Raw genomic sequence first — 20,155 nt, forward strand, 5'->3', positions numbered from 1 at the left:
TTACATCGAATCTCGTAGCATACAGCTTTTGTCATGCAACTGTACTAACTCAAGTTTTAAGCTTTGAGACATTCGTGGGGCTATGCTTTTTTCCGAACGAGCAAATTATGATAAATATTTCCACAAGTTTTAATAATGCACCTTCCATCGAATCTCCTAGCATTCAGTTTTTGTCATGGAGCTGCCTTAACTACATTTTTGTGGATTTATATATACTTTATAGAGTTTCGGTTAAAAGTCAACCCTTACCCCTTTATCCACCCCCTCACCAATAAATTTGTAAAAGGCGTATTTCGTAGTCGAGCAGTCTCGACTAGAGCTTTCTTACTTGTTTTTTAGCAACCTGTTCGAAATTCTAAGCCAACCAACGACAGCTATATATACCATTTGATTTATTTGTCAAGAAATGTTTCTTTTAATAATTATATAATAATTTATATAATAAGCATTTACTCATTAATATGAGCAACTTCTCAATTAAATTTAGTTTGTTAAAATATTTTTTTACCATATGCAAACAAATGTTTTTCGTTTTGTTTTTTAAACCTATCTCATCACGCTCCAAGCATATAATCTTCAAGACCAATAATCAACTCAACAACTTGTACCTTATTTAGAGAATATCATTAGACACAACTCCACACTTTCGATTATAGATGCCCCCGTCAGGTAAATGCCAAAGCATCAAACCACCAGGTCGAGCGTTCATCGACTTTCACATGTTTCTCTCAGCAACTTGCATTGAGTTTTGTTTATGGCCTCACGATCTTTCGCTGTATGTGTGTGTGTGTGTGTTTACAAAAAGCAGAAGACGCTGCGTGGCTTGTGCAAAAATTACTTTCATTTTCAGTCTCGCTGTGGCTTTTAGAAATTGTTCAGTGAAAATTGCATTAAATTGTGGACACTGGCCCGCATTGCTAACGACTCATTGACAAACTGCCAACTGCAAACCGACTTTAAATGTGAGTCGAACGTGTGGACAACAGTCGAGGATTTAAGGCACTGCCACACCCATTCACTCCCACCATGACAGACAGATGTGGCCGGCCGGGCAAGCAAAGTGTGTCATGCAAATTGTCGTGAATGTCCGACTGTTTGTACATCTCTCTCTCTCCCCCTTTCTCTCTCGCGCTCTCTCTCTCTCTCTCTCTCTCTCTCTCTCTAGCTCTGCTGTGTGTAATTTGATATTGTCATTAAGTTTAGTGTGCGCACTCGAGTGTGGCCCAAAGAGCTCTCTGACAAGGAAGTATCTTAGTATCTTTTAGTATCTCTTACACTCATGCACTGCACTTGACAGCCACTATTATGTTACTGTCGAGTGGGTGGCTGTGGGCGGATGGCCGACTGTCATGCATTATGCATGCCATGGCGCTCATTAGTGGGGCTTGTTGTTGGACAGACTCTGCAGTTGAGGCCACTTTTAATGGGCCAAAAAGAACAATGGACTTAAATTGCTCTGGGGCGCATTCACGCATTGGCAGCTACGCTGCGTGACCAATGCCAGCTTTTTAAATACTCCGCTAACCATTGACTGTGGGTGTTGTGTAGCCGAGGCAATTCGCTTAACGGACAGAGGACAGTTATTATCTACTCACACACGTTGAATATCTCAATGGCATTACGGAGTATCAAGCACAATCAATGTACGAAAATGTAATATGCCTGAATGAGAGATATGTCTACACAAGACTTAAAATTGAAGAAACTTCTTGATTTATCTCACTTCACATCGTATATTCCAGCAGGTATACCCATTCGAATCGAATCGAATCCACATTGCCTGTTTAAATTGCATATATTTTATATTATTCAAGTAGGAATGCAATTTACAGAGTATCTCCTAGCGTATCATACGCAATGCTCAAAGCACACAAATTAGCCAAAGCACTGAGTTTTAAAAGCTCATCCACTTTTATATGTTTCCCAGAGCTGTTTACAGCGTATCTCAAGTCGAGCATGCTCATATACTCACAAGCTGAGAATCTGTTTCGGATCAGTAAAATCTGAATTCCATATTTCTACAATATTTGATATATTACAAAAAAAAAAAAAAGTCATTCACTGGAAAGTCGTTAGACTTCATCTTTACGCACTTACAGCGTATCGCCATCGTCAAGCAAACTCGTTCCAATTACTTTCAACTTTCCATTGCTACGCACAACTGCTAAATTAGCTGGAAAATCTCAAAGTCGTCTTCACTTTCATAGCATCATCAAGTTGACGCTGCGTTTTGTTCTCCTCACAATTTTCTACTCAATGACAAAACTTTTAAATGGTTTTCGCCTTTGAGCGATTGCAGCGCGCGCAGCAGCCTCAAGCACTTTACTTAAAATGTCAAATGTCAGTTTTTCAACAATTTTTTTGGTATACGAAAAAAATATGACAGAAATTGTTACCCAATGTTGAATATGATTTCGCAAGTGCCTAGCCTAGCATAGAAATTATCTAGCTCTTAAATGAAGAATGACACTTTTAGTGGCCCATTGAAATGACAATTGAGTGCGGAGCTAAAAGCGGCACAAGAAGTGCTGACAGCTTGCCAGTTAACGGTTGAAATGTGAAAGCAACTAATTGGATTGGATATACCGAGTACTACTCTGCGAAGAGTTTTTTTTTTTTTTTTTGGTACCAGCAGACCAAACATGATGTGTGGATAGTTTTCTGCTAATATATTGTGGAACTGCTTCTCGAAACCAGTTCCAAATTGAAACATTCGCAAGTGCGAGCATTAGAGCAGTTGTACATAAGCAAGAAGAAGAAGAAGAAAAAGATGTATTAGTTGAAGCAAGCAAATTTAATAATGAGCTGAAATTATTTCTCATAGCATTATGAGCTAGTTCTTTTAGTTAAAATAATACTATTTTTCTAGTCTAATTCTATCAAATTTAAAATATAATTCATAGTTTTATAAACGGCTCCTAGTTTCTATGTGTTTTAAGAAATAGCTCTGTTTACAACTTCCTCCTCAGTTGGTTGAATAAAAAGAGTTCTTAAAACACAGATCAGTTCCAGTATAATATCCAAATTTATTTTCAGAAAACAAGTTTTCATTCAGAATATGCGATAAATATATTCTACAATGCATAATGAGCTAGATCCATGAAATAGTCCAGTTTGTTAATTTCATTCTTTCCCCAAATATTTAACTCTTCAAGTTTTATTTGCAGCATTTAAAAGTCCAGTTCATTCAGAAGTTTACGAAAGTTAAATTTAAACAAAAAAAAAAAAAATTTTTAATATTGGGTTGAATAATGAAAAATATTTACAATTTTTGTAAATCCGAACGAGTTTGCTTACACAAAAACTGGTTCATACATTATTCAAAATTTGGAGCAGAAAAAAACAATTTCTAAAATGTTTCACAGCTTGAAAATCACATAATATATAAACAAAATAATACTAGTCCACAATCTCCAGTTGCAAACATCAATCAATATGCATATTCAATAAAAACGCAGTCATAAATCTGTTATATAATGCGATGCGATGCGTTATGTGATTGTTATGGTCGACAACTGTTAAAATCACGCTCAAACAATGCCAACTGATTCAAAACGGAATATGCTTAAAATAGATGCTCCATAGTCTGGCTACGTCTAGTTATCCACTTTACGATTGCCCGGATTAACAATAAAACACAACACAAAATTTATGCACTCGTCTACCAAGCAAGACCGCAGCCAAAAAAAAAAAGAAAGAAAAAATCAATGTTATATATGAAAAAATAAAAATACCATAAAAACAAACCGCAGGTATTTTAATTTTTTATGTTTAAATACCAAAAGAAAAAAACAGACTGTACCAATGTCATGATAGCGCAATTTGCAATTTACAATTTGCATCCATGAGATGCACTATTTTCGCGCTCTGGCAGCCATCGGGTGCATTTTTCACAAATTTCCATACAAATCACGTATCATTTCGCTGGCCGCGTGCTGTATTTATAATTGCATTCATTTGCCAAAAAATTAAAAAAGCGAATTTACAAATTAACATATGTGCATAAATATATATACACACAAATATATACATTCATATATATGTATATATTCACATATTATTATGAAGCAAAACACTTTTGGTGAATGAATTTGCGTCATTTGGCGCTTCGGGGCGTTGGCATTACAGTGCACTTCTCATTCGGTTTGGATTCATAGATGATTCACTTTATTTGCCCCTCGCTGCTTTAAGTTTGCCCCCTAGCCCCTCTACCCCACTGTCCAGACACAGACACAGACACATATGAGTAATCGGAGCTGTTAAAGCCGAACGCTTTATGGAAATTAATGGCATATAAAATACTTTCGCTCGTGTGAGGAATTCTTTTTTAGTTTCTGGTTTTTTCTAACTGTTTGCACAGCTGCTGAGCATCATCAATTAGTCATAGTTGTATGAGCGCTTGTGGGCGTTTTGCTAATTGTATAACTGACTATTGTAACGTCTGTCTGAGGTTTCTTTACTTTTCTTACTAAGCTGTGATATTCATTTCTAAATGCTCATTGCATGCAACTCAAATTTGTATCAATTTCACTTGAGTACAAAATGCATTTGAATGTTGGCGCAGATAAGCAGAGATAAAGCAGACATATCTGACATTTATGCAAGTTGTAGTAAAATGTTTAATATTTTAAAATATTTTCATAAGTTATATTATGTAATAAATATCTGCATAAAAATAATCTCATAAATTTAAATAAAATATTTAGCTTATAATAATTGAATATTGAAAAAAAATTACAATAAAGACTTCACTTTCTTAAGTTGTATTTCCCTCGTCATATTATAACTGTTTTATTAAATAATTTAGAAATCATATAAATTGCAAAAAACCTCTAAATTTAATGCAATTTTTCATTAAATATTTTATAAAAAAACATAAATTTTTTTTATTTAAAATAAAATACCTAAAATAATTGTAAAAATTCCACAACTTGCACAAACAGCTTCATTTCCCTCAAGTATTCGCCAACAATGTCTAACAAAACTTGAAAATACTTCAAAAAATAACAAAAATAGACTTGACTCTGGCTAACAACAAATTTGGCCTTAAAACGTGGCCAAGTTGAAATTTTCTACCACATTTCTTTTGCAGCAACAAATAAATTAATTAAATTTACGCTTTTGGCGCATTTAATTGAAAACAAAATTGCAGTAGTAGAAGAAGCAGTAGACAAAAAAAATAAATACAACTTCATTTCAAGAGGAGCAGTGAAATTTGTGAACAACAGTAAACAAAACACAGAGCACTTGAGTAAAGCATCTTCAAACGCTGTACTCGACGGGGCGACAATAGCAAAGTGTATATATATATATATATATAAGTTTAATACTCATAAAGCAAAAGCAACAACACTCCGACAATAATGACAATTGCATAAGGCCAAAAACTCACAGACACCGAGTTGTTCACCCCTTTATTTGTTCGCTTGGGCAATCATGGCGAGTAGTGCCAGATACAAAGTCAGATAATATTACAACAACAACAACAACGATGAGGGTCACAGCCTGCAGCTTCTTCTTCTTCTTCTTCATCATCATCTTTCATCTACTTCTTCTTCATATTATTATCATAATGATTATGATTACGATTATGATTATTTCGTTCATTATTTGTGTCTGTGTGCGCTGTTGACACTCTGACATATTTCCAGATATGCCAACTTTCCCAAGTTTCTGTTTTATATTTCTTGCCAGCATTTGGCAACGTATTTAAAGTCATTTGAAACGTGTTAATGTGCCTTTCGAGCTTCTCTGCTTTTCAGCATTACGCCATAGCCCAAGCCCACAAGAGAAAAAAAAATACACCAAAAAAATAAGTTATATATATAAGACAAAAGAAAAATAAACCTGGTCAGCTCTTTACTCTTAACTTCTCCACTTTAATTGTAGCTCAAAACTTTCGCAAGTGAAATTTCTGGCAACTAAAAAGTTTGTTGTTGCTTTTTTTTCATTTTCTGGCCTTGTCTAGAGCTAAGAGCTGGCTTTGATGGTCATTGTCGAAAAGGTTTCTATGTTAATTAGACAAAAAGCTTTTCTGTGAATGAGTTTGAATTTATGATTATGTTATACGCTTCAAGAACTTGGCAAGCAACTAGAGTTGAGTAACTGTATTCTATTTTAATTACTATTGTTATTATTATTATTACATCAAATGTTTTACGAATAATCCAAAGTCATGCAACTGTCTTGTTATATTATTGAATTAAAATTCCCAACTCAAGCTTCAGCTACGTCTCTTGGTTTTATATTATCAATTTATAATCATTTAACAATTGAATTCCGCTTTTATCTACAAACAACTTGAAATGATAAATGGACAAACATGTAATGCCCATTCCAAGCAATTTCACAATTTGCTGCATCATTTTCTTTTGGCTTGTAGGAAAATTGTGGTAGAAAATTTGCCGCTTCTTTGGTTTTTCACAAGTGACAGCAGCTCCCCTGAATTGTGGAACAATTTTTTACACAGATTTTTTTTTTTTTCTCATTTTCATTTTTGGTTTGGCACCCCGACTTTGACATTGACACAACAACTTTTACCAACCTCAATTACAATCAATCACATATGTTGTATTATGCTGTTTGTTGTTGTTGTTGCTGCTGCTGCTGTTTTGGCTGTGTGCCAAATGGCCCAGAGCGTTAGAGACGTGCGTGTTTTGGCCAAATGCCTACGGTCAGAAATTACAATAATGATAAACACACTCTCACACACACACTCACACATCCAACTGCGAACAAAGCAAAAGTTTTTGGTCTTAAGTAAAAGCAACGTTTTAGTGTGGCAAAAATTTCATTTATCATGTAAGCTTCCTCCACTTTGATACCAATGACAAAAGACTGTCGCAGCCTTTTCTTAACGATGATGCGGCCGCCGATGATAATGTTAATGTTAATGATAACGATAATGATGACGTTCGTTGGCGCTGATAAATCTGTTGGACACAAGTTGCAGCACATGTTTTGCGAGCACACTTTTCCTACTCATCAAGATTTCACTCTCTCTCTAGGCGATGGCCAACTAGATGGCTGAAACCATCTTGTTTTCGCCACGTCGCAAATGTCATTTTTTTTTTTTGCTCTAATCGACCGAAACTTGACCAGTTTTTCATTTTCGTTTGCGGAAAAGCGTTGAGTTGTATATATATGTATGTATGTATAAAGAAAAAAGTATAATACGCACAAAAATTTTAATTATACTTAAAATAAAATGCGAAGCAATGAGGAGCAGGAAGTTGAGGAAATACGGTTTATGAGAAAGTTAAAGTCTTGTTTGCAAACTTTTATGCCTGCCAAGATATTTATAGCCATCAAGTCTGATAATCCCAAGCGAATGTCAATTAAATTTTATAAAAATATTTAAATGCACAATGATTTTTTTTTTTATTATTATTTTAATTATAGTTTTTAATTTTCTAAAATTTATCGAATCTATATATAATAGATAAAGTAACCATAAATAATAGAAATAATTGCATTTTACTGTAATCATTTACTTTTTATACAAATTTTTAAATATTTTTGACCTTATAAAGAAAAAAGAATATTTAATTAGAAAATGGTTTTAAATAAAAATATGAAAATATATGAATTGAATTTGCTGTATATTTTATAATGGATGCTTTATCATACCAAAAAGATGTTAAATAATATATTACAACTAAATTTAATTTACATTTGCTAACTAATCAATATATTCCTTTAAAAAATAATACGAAAAATTAAGAAGGCATATGAGAAGTAAATGAATTTTGTATAAATAAAATATAGGGCAATCCAAAAATCAAATTATTATTAAATCAATCAGAGACAATCAGAAGAAAACATCAGCTCAGCCACAGAAAACTCAAGGAAATGCTCAAAAAAATGCTGCCTTCAAATAAGTATATGCCAACCGACGATAGTAAAAACTAAGCGATAGTTATATAACACATGTTAATCTTATATAACTACTACGAAAACACATATTCATATCACAGACGTTTTGGCCTCAAGTGAGCCACTTGAGATAGCATACTATGCCGCCCATAAACAATGCATAAAAATCAATGAAGCTTACGAAATGTTTACCGCCCATTAGCACATCATAAAGCAGCATAAAGAGAAGACAACACTGCCGCCGTGCACTTTTCTCACGGGCACCTCAAGTGTCTCAGCCTTGGGCGCGGTCCCTCCCTCGGTTTCAGTAGCCACACACACAGACACACACAGATATATTATAGTAGAGAGCGGGTCCTTCAAGTGCACATGCTAATCAGCTGAAGAAATATGAGACGTTTCGCTATATGACATATGTGACAGGCCGTAAAAATAAAAACACACACACATGTAAGACTTCGCTTCGGCTGGGAGCGCGCACTTGTTGTAGGTGCCACAATATCATCATTTAAAGGTACTTGCGGCTAGTTATATGGCTTTCACTTAGAAGTAGCTACAAAATGTTGCCACCTTCACTGGGTCAGTGCAATGAACTGGGCAACAACGATACGGCCCACTCGGAGCAGGCATATCGCATCCCCACACATTTCCGCAGTAGTTAGAAAAGTCAAGCATATTATATTCTTGGGAGTGACTGACTAATGAATACCCTGACAATGAGACATTTAGAAAAACTTGACAAAATTGTATGTGATTGACTGAAGAATACCCTGCACTTAGTTATTTCAAAGCTGTGGTATCTTACTTTAGTGTAAATAAAATATTTATGAGAGCATGATTTAAAAATATTTTGTGAATGCCAAGCACATAGTTGTAAATTTACCTATATCAAATCTGGGGTATATTAGTTTTGTAGTCTTACTGATTGATAAATACGCTACATATAGCTCGGATTTGATTTATATGAAATATTGAGAACATAACGTCATGAGAGCATATGAAAATATGACCAAATTTAAGTCCAACTCAATTATAAATAGTCTACACCTAATTCTGAATCGACATACAGAAAATCTTGATCTACATATATATTATGGCGATTACGATACCCAAATTTTACAAAATTATAATTAAATATGTACGCCTTATACTTTGTTTGAAACCGACCTACATCACATTTTGGCTTTATAGCTTCATACCTATTGAACACGATCTTTCAAAATTCTTATACTCGAAAGAGCATAGGGTATTCAAAAAAGCAATAAACTGCACCCACAGACCGGGCAAGCACTTTAATTATTTATAAATATTAAGGAGCTGGAACCGGACATGTACTGAAAGAATCCGTACATTGTTATTCCGGTTGATGTGGCATTTGTTGTTGTTGTTGTAGTTGTAGTTGTCGCTGTTGCACGGCAAATGAAGGTACGAAATTTCTAAGGAACTGCTGCAGGTGCTCTGAGGACAACGGGCGGCGTTTTGTCATTAAGGCGCTGCCACTCCGTCCACCGTGATGTCTTCTCTCTCTCTCCCGCTTTTTCTCTCGCTCTGTGTGTGTAAGCGAGTTTCTTCTTTTTGCAGACAATTTGTCTTTCTTTCAATCTTTTTAGCATGCATTACCCTTAATGAACTGCGCTCAGGGTTCGACAAGGTATGGTGTACGCTACCTGCATAATTTCGAGGCGTATGCGAACGCGCGCTGTTCGTTGCATTGAAACGGCGAGCGGGCTTCAAAACCAGGCGGCGCTATTATAAATAATTGCACAAGAAAAATAGGTAAAAGAGCGCAAAGTTTCTTACAATCTCGACGAACAACGGTCCAAGAACAATGGAGAGCCATTCACCTGGCACAGTTCTCACGGCGTTGGCGCTGTGGGTAGGCAAAAACCTGAGCAGAACTACGTTTTGGTTAGGTAGGTGTTTACATAAAGGAAATGGGCGGCTAACAGAAGAGAAAGAGAGAGAGAAAAGATGTTGAGAATGAGAGCAAGCGAGAGAGAAAGGCTGATATGTAAGTGCGATAAAACTGAGAGAATGAGGTGTAAATACGAGTGGACTAGATAGAAGAACGGATTAAAAGGGCTGCGCTTTAAATATGAGATCAACTGCCTATCACCTCTTATCTACTAGTGTTAAATTGTAAAGAACAAAAGTGAAAGTCTTTAATCAAAAGAAATAGAGAAGAAGAAATAAAGATCTGCTTGGAAGTGAACCTAGATTAGCAAGTGCTGAAAAGGTAGGGGAAATGTACATAGAGAAAAGTTGAAATAGAGCGAAAGCGGGAAGAGAAAATTAACAAGAAAATTAAGTGAAATTTTCAATGGAAGATTTTGAGCAGAACTATATTACAGAACTGTAATACTTATAAATATATGTTGCTATTCATAGTTATTATCTTTATATATCCCAAATAATAATTATTAATACAGTCGAGTCTGGATAATTAAAAATGACAAGCGGATCAATTTTCTTTTCGATTCACACAGAAATTCAAATTATCGAGACCGATTTTTTTTTTCAAGGGTATAGAATTTTTTTTCGATTTATCACGATTTTCGATTCACAATTATCTTAAATAGAAGCACAGCTCTTATATATAATAGCATAGAGCCACTTTTAATTATCAGTTTCCATCCTCTCATAAATTATATCTATTTATATGTATATCCTTTTACCATATCCCTATATCTATCGTATAAACCAACAAACTGTTTCTTCAAACACAAAATTGTATGCCACACAAAAAGCACATCCCATTCAGCAGCTTTATAGACAGCGAAGAAGAGCCTTACACCTGACTGACTAACTGACTGACTGACACCTCAATGAACTGCAATGCAAATCAGTCAAAGTCAAAGTCAAAAAACCCATTTGCTGGCCAATGCACAAACGTCGAGAGCGGTGGATAATCAAAAACCAGCTATGAAATTTTCAAAATACTAAACGAATTTTTCAAAACAAAACAAGTGGAAAGCCGTAAAGGCCAACAACAACTGCAAAGTCAAAGTCAAAAACAATGATTGACAGGAAATTTAATTGAAGCATTGAACCTGGCTAACAAATGCAATCGCGTATGATGGGGAATGGGGAATATGGAGAGGGGGCAAGGCAAGTTACACGTGGCTTATCTACAGAGTTGACAAACTTTTATGTCGTTTGTCAACGCAGCGTTCAATCAACTGAAATTTCTCTCTCGACGTCCAGACGTAGTGCAGAGTACAGAGTTATGATGACAAAAGAGCTGGCTAACTGACGTTTACACTACCTGTTAGCTGGGCTAATTTGATAAGGGCATGAAACGAAGGGATGCTCGGGCTGACTAAGCAAGCAGGGCGAGCCACACATATCAAGATAAATGACACGAGCTTTGACCACAAGAGCTCTGTATATGCTCTGCGCTGAGTGTGCCCTGTGCGGTGAGTTCAGAGCTATATACAGAGCGCAGCGGTCAACAGCTGCACAAGTTTGGACAGTTTGCTTCTTCTCTTGATGTATGAGGAGTAGGGTTACTCAAGCGAAAATATTAATATCATTTTTAAAATATAGCACGTAGCCGCACGAATGAAAATATATTCCTATAAATATATACTTATATGAATAAGTATTAATATAAATATATAGAGCTCTAAATATATGAATATAGTGTGTTAATATTCTATTCTAAATTATGAATATTCCATATTAAGTCCAATTTGTTCTGTCTCTCTCTTTCTCTTTCTCGCTCTCTCTCTCTCTCTCTCTCTCTGTCTCTCTGTCACACTCACTCTCTTTCTCTTTCTCTCTCTCACTCTCCCTCACTCTCTCACTCTCCCTTACTCTCTCTCTCTCTCTCTCTCACTCTCTCTCTCTTTCTCTGTCTCTCTCTCTGTCTGTCTCTCTCTCCTTCTGATCGAGCATCGAAATTACTCATCTAACAGCAGAGAGGACTTTTATTTTACACTCAATAATCGATTCTTAGCTCAAAGCACTTCTCCAGAGTTGAGGTGACCTATATAAGGGCTACACTGTTGCAGGCCTGATTCAGTCGAACCCCGGCTAGTCGCTTGTGCAGTGCAGTGCAGTGTTTTATCCTTCTTCTGTTTTGTGGTAAATATTTACATTTAATAATTATTTTATTATATTTTATAGTTATTTTAGTTATCAGATAATGGTCATTAAGTAAAGAGTCGAACCAAACATTTTCTATAGAAACTAAATTGTTTACAAATAGAATGAATAAAGAGGATTCTCAATATATAAAAACCTTATTTAAAAAATAAAAAATAAAATTTCATTAAGAATTATTTAAATGTCAAATCGACCTAATAAACAAAAGCATTAAAACGTTTTATTGAAAAAAAAAAATGCTTTCTTATAAATAATTCTAGTGAAACAAAGAATTTGATAGAGAGAACAAAAAGCTGTATCAACTCTTCGTCCAACAAATCCATTGTTGCAATAGAACATATAATTCCCATACTTTCTCGAGTACCCCTAATGTGAATTTCGATGCTGTCGCGCTTGACTAGTGAACCCATTTATGCTAGGCCAAGTCGAGTGCTCTCAAATAATAGACGCACTCATGAAAGCGCCCACTTGTCAACTGAAATCTTGAAATGCTGCGGCAGCTTTTGTGGCGCATTTAACACGAAGTTACGCTTCAGGCTCTAATAAGGCAAGAATAAGCGTTAGCATTTGCACGCAAAACGTCTTCGCACCTTTATTTGTACAGCTAAAAGTAGCTGAGAGAGCTCCAGATATGTATATGTATATAGATATATATACATATACATATATATTTTTTTTGCACAAAACGCCGCTGCGCCATTCGCTTCCTCAAATATGAAAACGAAAACAGAAAAAAAAAACAGCGCTGAATGTGTATTTAAATTGCTCATCAGTTAATTCTAATTTGCATAAACAATTAAAAGCAGGCGAAAAATAAAACATAACAGACACGCAGACACACACACTCAAGTGGAAAGCAGGCGGTGCCGTGGTGAGTGTAACGTAACTGAAATACGAAAAAACTGTGGCAGGCAATCGTGACGCCCGTTAACTGTTTAATGCGACAATTAAAAAAATTATTGCTCATACGCACTGGTGAACGCCTGACCTTACAAAGCGACAGCAACAACAACAACAACAACAATAACAACAGTCAGCCAGCTGCTGCCCTCTCCTTGCCTCAGCTTCATATATCTGTCGTTCAACTTGACGCCCACGTACAACTTTGTTGTTGTCCATAAAAGCAACAACAGCAACATTAAGAAAACAGCTCTAGTGACAAATAAGTCGTCGCTGGCACTTGACTCGTTCGCTTTTAAATTTTTGCTGTTGTCGCTAGCTGTTCTCGTTCCACTTGATTTCTTTATAGAACTCGTTTTTAAGGTGTTTAATAAATACATTTCTTACTTCTTATTATTATTATAATTATTTTATTTATTTTTTTATTTTTTATTTTATTTTATTTTTTTTGCCTTGTAGCATTTTGACAATTTATTGCAAATTTTTATGAAACTTATTTTTAAAAGAGTTCTGCTCAAATCCCACTTAAATTTTTTTGACTGTCTATTGAGCTATATAAATATATTTTAAGCCTATTGTTCGCGTATTAATTTCAAGTACGCCATAAGCTGGTCAATTAACAGCCAAGATTTTGATTCGATTATTTATTTTGCATATCAATCAAAACTTGTTTCAATTGTTGCAATAAATAAAGATTTTGAGATTTCATTTTTTTTTACTTGTGAATATAATTAACATACATGCGTTTAATAAATATTTAAAATGTTTATATTTTATGTATATCTAATATATATGTATTTTTACTTAATGTAAAAATTTACTCCCACTAATATTTTTACGATTTTTTTTTTCTCCTTTTTTCAATTTCCTAGCTTATAGATAAACTCTAGCTTAACAAATATTCGTTAGCTTTACATATTTTAATTAATATTTTTCGTTTCTCTCTTTGCAGGTGAGTGTCAACAAAAACTACAAAAATGCGCAACAGCTTGTTTTACAGGCAAGTCTTACATATATATACACACACACCCACCAAAAAAAAGGAGCTAGACTGAAAAAATTGAAAACATTTTCCAATTCAATGCGCTAGCTCCGCTGCCAATAGGCCGTCAGCTCTTATCAAGATGCATTCGAACAAGCCAATTTAGCCATGGACAAACACCCCCAATCCCAACTTGACAACAACAATTCTTGAACTGCGCCAAATGCAGTCAAACTATTTTTTCTCGCTGCATTTGGTGCTACGAAATGTTTGCCAATTTTGTTTGGGTCTGCGATAAGACAGCAAAAATATGACAGCACGAAATGAATGAATGAATTCGCAATGAGGTTAAAATAAAACTAAAAAAAAAACTTATAAAGAAAAAAAAAAAGAGAACTGGCCTGCAGTTCTTTGCCCCGCCACCCATTGCCAATAGCCCCTCGGTTCGTGTCTGCTAAAAAGACCAAAGAGAAGCAAAAAAAGAAAAATATATGAATGCTGTCGCTCGCATATGCTGCGCTGCTGCTGCTACGTGTTCATGTTAAATGTCATAATCAGACGCAGTGACACACACGCACACACACACACATATATACATATATAAACACCAACTAAAAGTAACTGTAGATACTTTGTAGCCGCTCTCAACATGTTGCATAAATGTAAACAGCATGCGAAATGACTTTGCCTTCGCCTTTACAGAAGGGGGCGTGACCTCAGGCAAACTTCACTTACATACTTAGTTGTTGCTAATAGATAAAAAAAAAAAAAAAACTTTTCAAGTTTTCAGTATTTTTTTTTTTTTTTTTTTTTTACTTAAGCTGTCGTCAATTGCAGCTCGTAAAACACATTCGAAATAAAAGATACATCTAGCCATAATTTCTGCAGATTTATGCAGTGGCTCACACAGCACACAGACCCAAAAAAGGCCAACGACGACAATCGCATCATTTTCAGCAAGCCCGCATGACGCCATCGCATGCGAGCCGAGCCGAGAGCTTGCACAAATATGCAAGGCATTTTATATAACATACAGAGAAATATATATAATATTTTCTGTCTTTCTTTTTGTATAATATACGAAGCTTTAATACGCTTATTTTAGAAGAACTGACTCCATTTTATTTAATTTTTTTTTTTTTGTATTTTTATAAAATTTATTTATATTAATTCAATTAGCTAAATGCATTTTGATTTAGTTCTTCATAACTTATTCAAGCGAAACTTTTATATAAGTATTATATAGAAGCTGTAATACACTTATTTTTCAAGAGTTTGACAATATATATATTTTATTTTACAAATGAGTTTTGAGTTTTTTTATATAAATGACTTTTGGGTTTTTTTGGACCCATTTGATACCTGATTCGTGAAGCTTGTCTAATAAACACAAATATATGATATAACTCTTCTAAAATTTGCTGATCATATATATATCTTACTTTATTCTTATACCTTAATAATATACTTAACTCCAACTTCGAGCTACATTCATAAATTTAATAATTCCTAGCCACATATTTCCTGCCTTAAAATCCACATAATATATTATGCAATCATAATTCCCGTTCAACCCCATTTCATGGGAAAAGTCAACTCAGTGATATCATTCACATACATACATATTACCCGTTTCAATAGGGTATCGGCAATACCTACTTTGAAGTAGAATTCTCTCTCGAAACAATTTTTGGCACTGCCAATCGAGCGACACTTCCTGGCCCAAGTTCAAGGGCTCTCTGCCATTCTCCGACTCTTTCACCTCTTCTTCCTTTTCGGTCTTCTTTCCATCTGTAGCACATGCATAAATTGTGAGCAGACCTGGCGACGCCTCAATAAGACCCATAGACGACTGCCAAGATGATGTATTTTTTTCGTATTCTTCTTTTCTTTTTTTTGCACTTTTCTGAGAAGCCAAGAGAACAGAAAAATTCTTGTACCTCTTTTCATCCGTCTCCTTTTTATTTCATTTTAGTTTAAGGCGGCAGGATCTTTGGCCGTGTGAATGTTTCCGTTGAGACTTCTCTCTCCCTCTCTCTATCTCTTTCTCTGTTGGTTTTCTCTGTGTTATAGGATGGTTCGCCTTCTGGTTGGGCCGCCCCGCTGAGAGAATGAAATTGTGCGAATGGCAGCATGCGGGTTTTCTATTGCATTTTAAATGACTTTTGAATGCTCAAATATGAGTGCCTGCGTGTGTGAGTGCGTGAGTGAGTGAGTGTGCTGTTAGCTGCATGTGGCAGCATTTCAACGTTTTTTGCACTCTGCTCTGACATGCCCAAATATGTGTGCTTGATAACGGTTTTTGAGCGGGTTGAGTGCCGGATTTGATGTATTGCGAGTGCCACTCGAGCGTTGCGTGAAGGTCAATGGGTTGCTTTGTTATTTATACAGCCGGATTATGGCTCTTATGGCTCTGTGGAACAGCAGGAAATAGCCAAAGAAAAAGAAAAAGAGTTCGTCAAATGGAATTGCTCAATTCCTAGTTCAAAACACTATTAAATGTGGCTCCAATATATTTCTCTTTGTAGAATTCTAGGTCAACATTTATGATGTTTGGCAAGTTTTCGCAATCTTGTGCGAAGTTAATATACAAAAATGGCTTTGAAGATAAAAAAAGATGGAAAACATATTTGTTCTTATTAACTATATAAAAATAGTAGCACACCTAAACACTAAATGTTGCGCAAAGTAAAAAAAAATAAATAAATAAATAAATATGTATATTAATAAACTAAAACTTATTTTTACAACAATTTGAGTCTAAGATGAATATGACACAATATACGTTTATTATTCATTCAAATATTAATATTAATTTAGATATTAATATTGACTTCATTAGTAGGTTTTTATATGCTTCTATTCTTATGACTGCAGCTGTATTTATTTATAATTATTAGAGTGGGGACAAGTTAGTTAATCTAATTAAGCCATGTCTGGTTGCTAGAATATTTGTAGGCCTCCCTGATATATACATATACATACATACATAGCGAATATTTGTTACGAGCTTTAAAATTAAGTTTGAAATAACTCAGCAAAGGCCTTACTTCATTTTGAGTGTAATTTTTAGGCAATTTATCAACTAAAAAATATAAGCTCTCCAGTCCCGAACATCATAAATTTCTTTGTATATCACTTAACTTGTTTCTTCAAAGAACTTCCTTAAGCACTGTGGGTCTTTAACCTATTAGCCAAATATTTCAATGATAATAAACAACACACCATTAGCAGAGCTTTGCATATTTGTTTTGACTCATTTTTTATGGACATAATCGTCTTACAATCGTAATCGTATTATGGCACATAGAATAGCTAATCGTAAAATATATTTGTATAACTTAAATGAAGATTCTTCAATTTCATACACTCAAATCGAATTAAGTAAACTCAGTTCCGCATAGATTTGAACCAAAACAATGAAAATACAAAATCGTATTGTATGCAATATGCCAGACATTCAGTCACTCGACAGCCACGCCCACTGCATAGCCAAATAAAAATAAGCCAAATCTAGTTTTGGTCTGTTCACTTGATTTATTTTAACTATATAAATATGCCAAAAAAAAAGCCTAGAAAAATCTCTGAAGGTCGCCTTATTAACACATAAACCATAAAAGCCAGTCAAGAAACCGAAAAGAAGCAGAAGAAAATAAAACTCCACATCGACCGTAGGCACATGTTTGGCTAAACACAACAACAACAAAGGCAGTGGTAATAGCAACAACAACAACAACAGCATTAAGAAGAACAACAACTGCCATTGGCTGCATAGAATTGCCCACATGTGTGTCACGTCACGGCAGACGACAACGGCAACAGCTACAGCTACAGCTACAGCTATGGCTACGGCTACAGATACAGATACTTTTTGTTGCTGTTGCTGTTGCTGTAGATACTTTGCGTGCTCATGTGTAGAACGGCACAAGCAACACACAATGGACTGGGCTTGTTTTTGCCATATGTGTAAAATGTTTAGGCGGCTGCAGCATGAAAAATACAAATATATATTTTTCGCTCAGAATTTTTGAATAGTCGTCAATGGAAGTTGGTTCGTGTCGGTAGAGTTTTTCGCAGCCGTTGCTAAAAACAAAAAAAAAAAAAAACACATAAATATTTCTACAATCTATACTTTTTTTCGGTCGTCTGAGCTAAATGTTTGTTTAGCCGCGCATAAGAATCATTAGTGTAACGTGTGCGTGTGTGACTGCGAGTGTGTGTGTGTGTGTCTTAAGAAATTCTTAAAAAGAAAAGAAATTCATACGACACATTGTGTTGAGGAAAACAAGAGGCATTTAATGCAGCGCCTATAAATTGGTATTTATAGCATAGTAAACACGCATCTTTTATAGGCGCGCGTGTCATGATTTTATCAACGGACTATTACTGGGTGAGTTACCCATATAAAGCATATACAACAGATACTACCATAAACCAGGCAAATATATATGTATATATATGAGTATATATACACTTCGTCTATCTATAGATAGTCACATTTTATGACTCTTAGTTGATTTTCAATTACCGTTTGGCAAATATTGAACAATTTGCCAACTTCACACATTGTTTCAACATGACTTGTTTGGAAATTGAATTTCATTCGCCGCTGCACTGGCTATCAGATTTTTCTTTGACTTGACTTTTCCATATAGCGCAATCATAAAATGGTTTTTAATTTGTGCTTGGGTTTTTTTTTTATTATATTTATACTCGTGTTGTTTGCCTTTTGATGTCGGCAACCCAACAACAAGTTATCCACGTATCCAGCCAACCAGCCAGCCAACCAGTCACTCAGTCATCCATCCATCCATCCATCCAGTCAAACCAACCAGGCAGTCATCCAACCAACGAGCAGTCATAAATACTTGCTGTGCTTTCAAGTGGCAAAAGTAAAGTAAAAATAAAAAAATAATAAAAATAATAAAAATTATAAAATGCGACTCCTACACTACCTTTGAGTTGCAATTTCCCTAGCTGTAGTCGCGCAGTTTCCACAACGCCGAGTCGAGTTTTCCCCACGTTCTTTTCACTGATTTTTCACCGTTTGTCCAAGTTAGTGGTGTGTGTCTGTATGCCTAATTAAATTATTAGTTTTTTTTCTCTCCTTCTTTCTACAATTTATAAAAGTCATTGACTCTGGGGTCGTAAATGTAATTATTTCAAATGCCTTTTTTGTTTTATTAATTCCGAACAACATTTTAGTTTACAAAAGCAAAATGCTTTAATTGTAACAAATTGGCTTTATTTCAATTTTAATTGTTTATATAAGCGTCAATATGAAGTACTTAAAATGGATGTTAAAAGTGCCTAAATTTTGCGTTTTTGTTTAGATTGATTAAATGCTCTGTTTGTCAATTTGATTTACTTTTTTTTATAATTTTCCTTAACAAAAATTCGGTATTTAAATTTGATTAATTTTATGTAAAATAAACTCTTGATTTTGCAATATTTGTTTTTAATTTTTTCGGCTTTTTTAAATGCATATAAAATTGAAATTTCTGGCATAAGTCAGTTCGTATTGCCTATCGCCGTATCTGTTTGTATACTAATATTTATTCGTATATACTTTCGTATATAAAGCTTACGCATCATTGTAAAACTTTCTTATCTAATTGCTCTTTTTTATTCTATTTGTAAAATTTTAAAGATATAAATGCATAGGTATATTTGTATATACATAAATTTATACATCTATATATTTTCATTCTTTTTTTTGCGTCTCAGCTACTATTTGCCTGACATTTAAATATATTTGTTATCATAGTGCAAACAAAATTTAAATGAATTTTTTTTTTTTTGTTTTTTTTTTTTTTTAATTATCAGCCAGCCCACCTTCTGGGCACCCTCTTATGGATACATAGCTATACACTCAAGCATATCCGTTAAGTTTTGATAAAGCAAATACAGCGGCATGATAAGCACGATAAGCAAATGTACATAAGTAAATTTTATGTGATTTATTTGCCAAAGCATTTCTTTTCTATCTCTTCCTCTTTGTCTCTGTCTCTGTCTCTATTTCTGTGCTTCTCTTTGTCCCTTTTGCCACCACTTTAGTAAATACATTTTTCATAATTTTCCCGTAACACAAAAAACATATAAAATATTAGGTAACTCTAATGACTTCATGCCCCCATTTTAGTGCATTTTATATCAGTTTTTTTGTTGGTGTGTGTGAAAATTCAACTGCAGGAAGCTGGCGCGGTTTTGCTTAAAACTTTTATTATTTATGCCGCAGGCGCTTTATTTTTTCTCGTTTTTGTTTATTTTTTTTGCTCAATGATGTATTCA

General features: G+C 34.6%; 1 protein-coding gene across 7 annotated transcripts in view; it reads left to right on the forward strand.

Annotated features, from left to right (window-relative positions):
* The window catches only part of LOC108611535 (uncharacterized), a 76,098-nt gene that overhangs the window by 36,321 nt on the left and 19,622 nt on the right, over positions 1 to 20,155 (forward strand). Inside the window, exon 4 of one of the 7 annotated variants that reach the window (XM_089463337.1) lies at positions 13,835 to 13,882. The exons of 5 other annotated variants lie outside the window; for them this stretch is intronic. In XM_089463337.1, coding sequence (XP_089319463.1) covers positions 13,835 to 13,882 — 48 coding nt within the window. Of the gene's footprint in view, positions 1 to 13,834; positions 13,883 to 15,165; positions 18,255 to 20,155 lie in introns of those variants that run through there. One more of the 7 variants, XM_018004234.2, reaches the window with a different exon arrangement.

Source organism: Drosophila arizonae, chromosome 3, assembly GCF_054131065.1.
Source record: "Drosophila arizonae isolate 15081-1271.41 chromosome 3, UAZ_ARI_1.0, whole genome shotgun sequence".
Classification (NCBI taxonomy): Eukaryota; Metazoa; Arthropoda; class Insecta; order Diptera; family Drosophilidae; genus Drosophila; species Drosophila arizonae.